This window comes from Tursiops truncatus, chromosome 13, assembly GCF_011762595.2.
Source record: "Tursiops truncatus isolate mTurTru1 chromosome 13, mTurTru1.mat.Y, whole genome shotgun sequence".
In the NCBI taxonomy this organism is placed as follows: Eukaryota; Metazoa; Chordata; class Mammalia; order Artiodactyla; family Delphinidae; genus Tursiops; species Tursiops truncatus.
Genome location: NC_047046.1, coordinates 26,713,477 through 26,723,237, shown reverse-complemented (window position 1 = coordinate 26,723,237; position 9,761 = coordinate 26,713,477). Strand labels below are relative to the sequence as shown.

The 9,761-nt window shown below is 67.2% G+C and overlaps 2 protein-coding genes across 5 annotated transcripts; both read right to left on the bottom strand.

Moving 5' to 3' along the window:
• Positions 1-281: 281 nt before the first annotated feature.
• Positions 282-1,480, bottom strand: GP1BB (glycoprotein Ib platelet subunit beta). Its single transcript, XM_033837463.2, has 2 exons — positions 1,365-1,480; positions 282-1,131 (listed from the first exon to the last, which is right to left on the bottom strand). The coding sequence occupies exons 1-2, from the start codon at positions 1,372-1,374 to the stop codon at positions 524-526; spliced, it is 618 nt and encodes a 205-aa protein (XP_033693354.1). The 5' UTR covers positions 1,375-1,480; the 3' UTR covers positions 282-523.
• Positions 1,481-1,613: 133 nt separating this feature from the next.
• On the bottom strand, positions 1,614-9,726 carry SEPTIN5 (septin 5). 4 transcript variants are annotated; one of them, XM_033837460.2, is made up of 12 exons: positions 9,669-9,726; positions 9,512-9,522; positions 5,199-5,295; positions 5,011-5,097; positions 4,647-4,770; positions 4,434-4,568; positions 4,211-4,328; positions 4,021-4,122; positions 3,126-3,222; positions 2,906-3,041; positions 2,686-2,788; positions 1,614-2,577 (listed from the first exon to the last, which is right to left on the bottom strand). In XM_033837460.2, exons 1-12 carry the CDS (start codon positions 9,709-9,711, stop codon positions 2,521-2,523), a joined length of 1,110 nt encoding a protein of 369 aa, XP_033693351.1. In that variant the 5' UTR covers positions 9,712-9,726; the 3' UTR covers positions 1,614-2,520. The 4 variants fall into 4 exon arrangements, with proteins under 4 accessions (XP_033693351.1, XP_033693350.1, XP_073646534.1 ...); XM_033837459.2 differs by lacking the exons at positions 9,512-9,522; positions 9,669-9,726 and adding an exon at positions 5,902-8,748; XM_073790433.1 differs by lacking the exons at positions 5,011-5,097; positions 9,669-9,726 and having other exon boundaries at positions 9,512-9,542.
• Positions 9,727-9,761: the final 35 nt, after the last annotated feature.

Sequence of the window (9,761 nt, the reverse complement as noted above, 5' to 3'; positions counted from 1 at the left end):
TCCAGTGTCCTCACTGCTCCACAGTGTCCTCACTGTCCACTGTCCTCACTGTCCCCTGTGTCCTCACTCCCGCCAGTGTGGGCACTGTACTTCCAGCTCTTCTGTGCCTTCTCACTAGAACTTCTGGGAGAGTCGGTGGCAGGTGAGTTCACTCCCAGACCTTGTGCGCACCCCAGAAGGTGATTTTGGGTGTATGAACATGCGATGTGTCCCCTTGAATCATCCCCGGAGCTCTTTCTGGGTTTGAGGGGGGGATTCCGAGTCGCACGGTGCAGAGATCGTTCGGATGGAGAGCAGGGTTTATTCGCACTGGAGATGGCGTGGGGGGCTCGACTGGTCTGGGCAGCGGCTCGCCCCGGGCCCGCTTCGGCATCCAGGTCCAGGGGGTGCGAGCGTGTCGCCAGCGGTGCGCGCGCAGCAGTGGGGCCCCTGCGCGCGGCCGCGGTGGGGGGAGCGTCTGGGAGATCGTGTGGGCGGAGGATGCGGCTGGAGCGGGGGGCCGTCAGCGGGCCGGCCGCACGGCTCAGCGCCAGTCGCTCGGCTCGGGGGTCGCGGGCTCCTCCGCCAGCGGGGTAGTCAGCGGCCACCGGCGCGCGGCGCGGGCGCGCAGCCTCCGCAGGCGGCACAGCAGCAGCGCCAGCAGCAGCGCGTGCAGCAGCCCAAGGCAGAGTAGCAGGAGCTGCGCCGCTAGCGCCCCGCGGCAGAGCGCGCCAGGCGGGCAGGCGGCTCGCAGCTCCTCCTCCGCCAGGTAGGACAGCAGGCGGCCCCGTAGCGCGGGGGGCGCGGCGCAGCGCAGGTCGCGGTAGGGCTCGCGCTCCAGCCGGCCTGCCAGCCAGGCGCGCAGCGGCACCAGGTGGCAGTCGCAGCGCCAGGGGTTGGCGCCCAGGTGCACGACACGCAGCACCGGCAGCACGTCCAGCAGCCCTGGTGGCAACGCCGTCAGGTTGTTGCCCGTCAGCACCAGTTCGGTCGTATCTGGCGGGAAGGCGGCCGGCAGCGAAGCCCACGTCAGCCCGCGGCGCCCGCAGTCCACGCGCGTCCCCGCGCAGCGACACGGGGCCGGGCAGCCAGCGGCCGGGCGGCCCGGCGGCGCGAGCAGCAGAAGCATTAGGCTCAGCGCCCCGCGCGGCCCTGGAAGGGAAGCGCCGCGGTGAGCCCGGCCCTTGGGGCTCCTGGGCGGGGTCCCGGGGCACCCGCGTGCCCCCCATCACCCGCGAGCCTCTCCACCCCGACAGCCCGGCACCGGCTGGAAGTGCCCTCTAAGTCTGACCCAAACCTCTCCCGACTACAGCCCAGAGGACAGAGCACCTCCCCACCGGACTCTACTCAGGGAGCGGCCTGGCCCGGGCAGACCCCAGACTCACCGGAGCCCATGGCGAGAGGACAGCGGTCCAGCTAGCTCTGGAGCGCCAGGCAGCAGCCGCAGAACCGGGCGATAAAGCCGCCCCGCCCCTGCCAGTCCCCGGCGCACCCGCTGAACCGACCACAGCCCCGTCGCAAATAACCAGTAGGCCAAGCCGGCAGCGCAGATAGAGCGCTATCGCCAGGCTGCCGGCCGACCGGGCTTCCGCCCCACTCGCTCCCAGGGGCGCACGGAGCACTCGGACACCCTCTTCGACGTTCACCAACATTGTTCTCCCGTCACCAGGACAGGACGCAGCATTCACAACTGAACAAACTGGAGAATGGGGCTTGGGGGCAGGGATCATGCGGGTGGAGGGATGGGGGACCAGGGGCTCAGGAACCCGGGGCAACAGTGCTGCTGCGGGGAACAGGCCTCCAGCGACCAACAGGGAAGGGTGGTCCAGGGATGGGGGTTGCCAGTTTGCCCACCACCCACTGCTCCTGGAGCCCGGCCATGGCCGTGGGGGAGGGGCGTAGGCAGCCCCATTATTCCTCCCCAGCAGCCAGCTGGCCTCCTAAGGTCTGGAGGGATCCTAATTGCTTCGGCTGTCCAACCTGCCCGCTGAGCTACCTGGTGAGTGGGTGAGGAGGTAAGAAGGACCTGGCCCACCTCAGCACAAAGTGAGGGCTCCCAAGTTCACTCTGCAGCCCTGGGCAAGGAATAGGCCCAGGATCCTGCGGACCTGCTCCCCTATTCTGCCTTGGTTTACCTGCCCATCTGAGTAGGGTCTGGAATCTAAGTGCTGTGACCTTCTGGGTTGGGGGGAGATCTCAGAAGTCACCACTCAACTTAGCTCCTGCTCCCCCAAGGCCAGAGAGGGCTGGCTGTGGGGGCCATTGTCCAGGCCCCTTGGAAGCAGACACAAATGACGGGAGGGGCTGATGCTGAGAATAAATTAGGGCTGGCTGGGGGCTGCGACCCCGCGTCTCTGGGTCAGTTCAGGAACAGTAGGAAAAAGTCCAGGTCTGGGCCACTCTGCAATTGGGGTTGTGTCCAGGCCTGTTAGCGATCCAGACGAATCCGGTGTCGAGTCCAGGCCAGTCGGGGTCCAGGGGTGGGAAGGGCCAGCCTGGAAACTGGCAGTATATCCATGGAAAAGTGGGGCTGTGGTGGGGTCACTGGTCCTCCATTTGCTGCTTCATTTTCTGCAGCATCTCCTGCATGCGCCTTAGCTAGGGGGGCGGGGCAGGAACAACGGAGGATGGGGTGAGAAGTGCGATGGGACGGGCCTGGCCCTGTCCCCACCCCCCGCCCCTGCTCCTCCCCTGCTGCCTACCAACCTCCTCATCCTTCATCCTGATGAGCTTCTCCGTCTCAGCATCGGGGGTTGGCAGTGGCAGGATGGGGATGGGGCTCTCCATGCGGCTGTCCTGCGTCAGTTTGCTGCAGGGTGGACACCAGGGAGAAGCTGCTGGGGGTTGGGCTGACCCTCGATACCCTGTGGCTCCCACACCTCTGGGTGGGGGTCAGGGCAGGTCCGAGGGCGGGTGGGTCACGCACCTGGTCATCTGCTGGATGCAGTGCGCTCGGTAGTTCTCGTAGTGCACGTCGCATGTCACGTCCTTGAGGTCATGCATGTGTGTACGGATGAGCATGTTGCGAAGCTTCACGAAGTCGCAGTGTGCCTGGTTCTCCACTGTGGGCGGGGGCAGGCGGTGGGTGAGGCGCCGGCCCAGGGGAGCCTTCCCACCCAAATGCTGTGCCCCAGGCCTCGACTCACCCTCCACGATCCCCCAGGGGTACAGACGCCCCCGGACCCGCTGCCCCTTGGCCTCCACCACCGTGTTGCTGCCGATGACAGCGAAGGGTGCGCTCTCCTGGGGGGGCAGGTGCAAGGGCTCACTCCCAGTTAGCATGGGTGTGGGGTCAGTGGTGGGAGAGGGGCATGGGCACTAAGCACCTGGCCCGCCCCTCCACAATGACCCTCAACAAGCTCTCCCCAAAGAGACCCTGTTGTCCCCACCTCTGGCCTCTCTGTTGCCAGCTGAAGCCAGAACTGGTACAGCTTACACCTTAGGGCTTTTGCTGGGCCGTGCCCATCAGATGTACCCCCCCTCCTGATACCCCCACCACCAACAGCCACTCCATCTAGTGCCTCCCCATTCCTTTCCCAGGGCAGAGCCCATGCCTCCTGTTAGTGATACCCCTGCTGACTTCGGGGTGAAAGGTCCACCCTGCTCCTGGCTCGGTGGCCACGTGTCCCGAGCTTGGGCTTGCCATCACCACTCTAACCCCCGGGGCACTCAAAGCCACCCCCCCTCCCCCCGGAGCTCAGAATTCTGGGAGCCAGGACATGCACAGGCCTGGGGCCATTGGACTAGGCCCTTCTGTGGGTGAAGCATGGCGAGGGGGCTGAGAGAAGGGCCAGGGTGGGGGCCTGGCCAGTGGCTGTGCCTTTAGATCCTGGCAAGCATTCCATGACCTATTAACTACATGGGGACCCAACTACACAAGCCAGCGGGGGACCTGGGCCGCCCTAGCCCCAGCCCCAGGTGAAGACTCTACGGCCTGGACAAAACACTCCTGCCCCCCAGGTCAGACCTGGGCCCGGGCCCTCCTCCCGACCTGGTGTAAAGTGGCCTCTGGGTCCCTCACCCCCAGTGCTGCAGCCTCACCTTCAGTTCCCGGTCCTGCTGCTTAAACTCCTCGTCCTCGTCCGAGTCACACTCAGGAAACTGGTAAACGTGGATCCCAAACTTGTCGATCTCCTCCCGGATCTGCGGCAGGCAAGGGCCATCAGGTGAGGGGCTGGTGCCCTTGGCCCCACCAGAGTCCCCGCTGCGCCCTGCGACCGCACAGGCTCACCCGCTCCTTCAGCTTCCGGATCTCACCGGGGACGAGACAGTCGGCTTTGGCAATGAGGGGCACGATGTTCACCTTCTCGTGCAGGGCTTTCATGAAGCCCACGTCCACTGGCCGCAGCCTGTGGAGAGCAGCCGGGGCGAGGGGCTCATGGGGTGGTGGTGGTGGGAGGGGGCGCCGCAGGGATGGGCAGGACCCGCACCCCTGGCCCGGGGTAGCCACCTACCCGTGCCCAAAAGGGGAAATGAAGTACAAGCAGCAGTGCACACGGTTGTCCTGGATGTTCTTGCGGTTGAGGCCACTCTCGTCCCGGAAATACTGCTCAAACTGCTGGTCCACGTAGTCGGTGATGGGCTTCCAGCTGGGGGCAGGGGGCACATGAGGCCAGGCTGGTGGCTGGTGGCCAGGGGCCAGGGCAGACCGGGCAGGCCTTCCTCACCACTCAGAGTTGTTGACGGCGTCCCCGAAGCCTGGTGTGTCCACAATGGTGAGCTTCAGCTTGACCCCCTTCTCCTCAATGTCCACCGTGTGCTTCAGGATCTCGACCGTCTGGCTGATGCGCTCTGTGGCAAGGCGGGTGGGGGGACAGACCCTCACAGACCCTCTGTGACCCTCACTCCCACCCCGGGCAGCCCAGACCCTTGTTCTCATCCCTGGCTATGTGGCCCGGCGGTGACCTGGACCCTGAACGGGAGACCCATGCTTCGGGGACAGAGGAGCAGGGCTGGACCTGGAAGGAGCCCTTGGAGAGGTCACCCAGCAGGGGATGGTGGCAGCGCCAGGGCCGCGTGGGGCCCACTCACCCTCAGCACTGAGCAGCTTCCGTTCCTTGTACAAGTCAGTCAGGAAGAGGCTGTGGACCAGTGTGGACTTCCCCAGGCCCGACTCCCCTGCCCACAGGTGCAGTGAGGACGTCGGGTCAGGTCCCAGGCCCCAGACAGAGCCTGGCTGCCAGTGCCCCACCCCACGCCCTGGAGGCCGGCCCACTCACCCGCCACCATGAGCGTGAAGTCGAAGCCCTTCTTCACAGACTTGCGGTGCACCTGATTGGGCAGTGTGGCGAAGCCCACGTACTGCTTGTCGATGTCCTGGCGGGGGCGGGCGGGTCAGGGGCACGCTGGGGTTCCTGGGGCAGCCCGGTGCCTTGGCCCCTACCCAGCTCAGGCCAGGGGGCAGCAGGGCAGAGTCCCCAGGGAGGGGGCATCTCAATGGCAGAAGTGGGTGAGGGCCTGTGGGCAAAGGCCCTGGAGGTGGAAGGCAGGTGGGGGTGGAGGGTGGAGGCGCCCGCGAGGGCTTCGCAGGGACCGAGATGGAGTCTGTGTGCGTGTGGAGGGAGGTGGCAGGCACAGCGGGCAAGGCGGTGTCCCCCCTTGGGCGGTGGGCAGAGGGCACCAGGACCCAGACCCCTCACACACGCCCAAGGCCCTCAGAGGCTGGAGAAGCCCCCACCTCAATACTCACCCCTCCCGAGTGTAAGGGGTGGGAGGCCCCGTCTGGCCCCGATCCAGCCGCGGGGGTGGCTGGCTGCGGCGACGGCGGAGCAGGGGCTATTTATAGACAGCGGCGCCCAGCCTCCCGCGGCCTCCGGCGCCCACCCCAGGACCCCGGCCCTGCGGCTCCCGTCGCATCCCCAGTCCGTGCGCGGGGGGCGGGCGCACAGCTGACCCACCTTCCGCTCCCCTCTCCACACACACCTTGAGCCGCCTCTGGGCCTGGGTCCGCGGCGACAGCAGCTGCTCCACCAGGCGGTCCTGGGGTGCCGCCAGCGAGTCCATCGCAGCGACCCCGGGACCTTGCCCGCTGCGCTGGGGCCCAGAGTGCGTCAGGCCCACCCGGCGTAGCTGTGCGCCAGGGGCTCGCGCGCTGTGCGGCCCCGAGGCCCTGTTCTCGCCCCCGGGTTACGGGTTACGGACGCGGGAACCGAAGCCCGGAGGGGCGGCGCTCACGCGATGCCGGGACCCCGAGGCCACCAAGCCGCTCGCCGGCCCTAGGCGGGCCTGCCCCTGGCACAGGCGGGCCCTCGCGCCGGAGAGGAGCGCGCGGTCTCCGGGAGACAGTCGCCTGGAAATTGGGCCGCGCGGGCGGAGCCACGGAGCTGAGGAGGGCAGGGCCCAGCTCGGCGGGCTGGCGGGCGGCTGCGCGCGGAGCGACGCGGCTCAGGCCGTCAGTCCAGCGACTACACAGCCGGGTGGGCGGGGGACCGGGTCCACGGCCGGGTCTGCGCTGCCGCGTCCCGCCTGCCAGAGGGCGCCCGAGTACGCCCCCATCCACGCGTGCGCCCGCGGGAGCCCGCCCGGTCCCCCTACTCTCCCGCGGCGGTGTCACAGAGGCGCCCCCAGCTACCCACCGATGCACGGCCCGCCCCTCGCGTGTGTGCGCGTGTGTCTGGAGAATTCTTACCGCCGTGGCCGCCGAGAGAAGTTGGGAACCTGCGAGGGCAGAGCCCACCTCCCCACCCAGGCCCGCGGAGGCTTACGTTTGGGGAAGGGAGCGATCAGAGCACTAGATGCCCAACCCCTACCCCCACCTCTGCAAACTTGGAAGCTGTGGCCAGTGCGTAGCTCCACAAACCCGCCGGCCAGCCCTGCGCTGCCACCTCTGCCCCCAGACAGCCGCTGCCAGCAGAGGTAGGGGGTGCTGGAGTGAACCCTTCCCCCTAAGGGGGACACTCCCTCTGAGCTTCCACCCTGCTCTCACTTACAGGACTGGGCAACACAGGGCCTGTAGGGCTCCAGCCAGCTCAGCCCTCACACCTGTGCGGCCACTCCAGGGACCACAGGGGTCTCCTGAGCCCCCAAACCCTTCCTCACTGACCCTACGCGCAGGACCCACCAGAATCTGAACAAGCCAGCACCAGCCCGGTGGCAAGGGAGGCCTGCAAAGGAGCTGGGGATCCAAAGAGACGTGTCCCTGGACTGTGTGTCAGTGGGAACGGGAGGCCCCACAGTTCTCCCCCACCTAGGCCCTCCCTTCTTGGCTCCCCGCTTAAGGGGCCTCTGTCCCCCTGTCTAGGCTCATGCTGCTGCTGTGTGGCCTGGAGGCCGCTGGCACCTGGGGAGGAGGGGTGGGCCCGCTGCTGGGAACAGGGGAGCCTTTCATCCGAGAGGGGGGGGAGCCACAGGCCCCAGCTCCCCAGCCCGCCCCCAGCCCTGGCTCTGAGAAAGCCTCTGCGCTGGCCCCAGCCCTCCACCACGCAGACCTGCGAGGGGCCTTGGGGCTGAGTCTCACCCAGCCTCCACCCCCGGCTCCAATTTAGACATGGCCCCTCGGCCCACTTCCTGCCCAGACAGGCTGACATCTCGGGCCCAGGGCATCTCCAGGAGGACAGACAGAGCTGGCACCCCACAGCCTGGTGCCTGATGGGCTCGTTGCCCCCAGAAGGCCTCAGTTTCCCCATCGGTAAGGCACAGCCTCAGTGGAGGTCCGGGTCAGGGGGACAAGACCAGCTCCCTGCCTGCCTGCCCTGTCCCCTGACTTCGTCCAGATGGGGCCTGGGGATTCCCTGAGGGATCCCCAAGGAAGGGGCCCTTCCACTCCCTTTCTCTGGCCCCCGAGGCACAACAAATACTCCTCAGGACTTCCCGAGCCACAGAAACTGCTGCGCCCACCTCCTCCCCACCTCCTCCTGGTGCCTGACACTCTCGAGGCATTTCCATTCTTAGAACCACCCCAGCTGCCAGAGCCAGTGAAGGCCCCACCACTGCTAGAGATGGGGTGGGAGTTGGAGGAGGGAGCACAGAGGACCACCAGAGCCCTCCCCAGTGTCTGAGATGGGTGGGCACAGAGGGGGCCCACAGAGCTCCCCTGCCCCCTTTCCCAGAGTGCAGACAGACTGAGTCTCAGTAACACCAACCATGGAACAGCAAAGTTACTGCAGGCTTCCGGCTCCCCCAGACCCACGGGGAGCCTTCCCCAAACACCAGGCTCCCTGGTCCTGCGCCCAGGGAACCCCACACCCCACCCGCATAATGCTCTCTCCCTCTGGTCCTAGGAGCAGGGGACAGGTAAGGCTGGTCCTAGCTGAGCTCCAGGAGGGGTAGACAGGCCTGAAGGGGCTCGAGCCTCAGCAGGGGGGTCCCTGAGTGCCCGCAGGCCCAGGACAAGGGGGGCTGGTCTCCCAGGCCTTCCCTCTTTCTCTCCCTTGAACAATAGCTTGGTGGCAGTGTGTCCCTGCATCTCCTTCATTGTTTGACCTGCCATGATGGGGAGGCAGCTCTTGTCCCGGGCTCCCCGGGGAGCCCCTTGCTGGCAGGATGAGGTGGTCGTGGCCCCTCCCTGTGAGCCTCACCCGTCCCAGGGTGGGGCGTATCCCTGCTAGGGGCCTGGCACTGGGCAGGAGTGACTCCCAGCCCCCACCCCACCTGCTGGGCCACTCCTGGCCCGCCTGCCGCACCTAGGCCAAGACTTCGGGTTCCACCCAGCATCCACCCAGGGTGTGAGCCCCCATCCCAGACGAGGGTTGCCAAGGCCACCCTGATGCCAGAGTTGGGCTCTTCTTTTCTGCCCTAAACATGGCTGAGCTCAAGCCAGAGAGGCCCCCAGCAGGGCTGCCCCAGAACCCCCAGCTCCCCCCGGTTACCCACCCCCCCACGCCCTCTTGGGGTCTCCTAGCTGTTTAAACCTGACCTCAGCTAGGTTCACAGCGAGTACCCAGGCCAGCCTCCTGTCTGACCCTCTATTCCTGGAGGCTGGGGTCTAGGCCGGCCCTTTGAGAAATCGGTTTGTACCCCCTAGATCTGAAGACTGGTGCTGGGCACCGGGATGACTCAGACCAGGCCCTGGAGACTCCCAGTCTGGGGAAGAGGCCTGGCCACAGATCAGCCCACTCACATTGGTGTGTGTGGAGAGGAGGCATAAGATGCAGAGAAGTTGGGTGGGGTGGCCAGAGGTTCCCCTGTGGGGCTGCTCAGGGACTGGCCCTGGCTGGTGGACTCAAACCCCTCCCCCCCAGCCCGTGGCCTTTCATGACCATGGTCTCACACAGGACCCCCAGCACACGGCCACGGGCCAGGTCAGCAAAGAGAGGCTGGTGCTGGACCAGTGGGAGAGGGGCACCCGGCCCATCCCCCATCCGGGGAGGAGCGCACGCCATGCCTCGAGGGTCAGGAGCCAGGCCCGGAGGCACTGCGGCCGCTCCTCCCCTCTGCAGCCCCGGGTTGGCAGCACTGCCCAGGCTGACAATCGGTTATCGGTTATCGCGACAGAGCGGGATGACGGCCGGCGGGGGCGGGGTCGCGTTGGGGCGCCGCGCGTTGGTGGCACAATGGGTGACAGAGGGCCAGGTGAGCGACGGCGCACACGTACCTGCTTGTCCTCTGCGGGGTCGGGTGGGGTCGGGGGTCGGGTCGGGGTCCGGGCCCGGGCCGGCGGGCGGGGGAAAGACCGAGACACACGGTGAGAGGCGTGCGGGCGGCGGGGACAAAGGAGTGCGCGCGCGCGCGCGGGCGGGCGCCGGGCTCACCTGGGGTCGCCAGCTTGCTCTTGTACCGCAGGCCTGTGCTCATGGTGGCCGCCGGGGGGACGTGCGCACGGGCGGGGCGGCGACGAGCGGAGG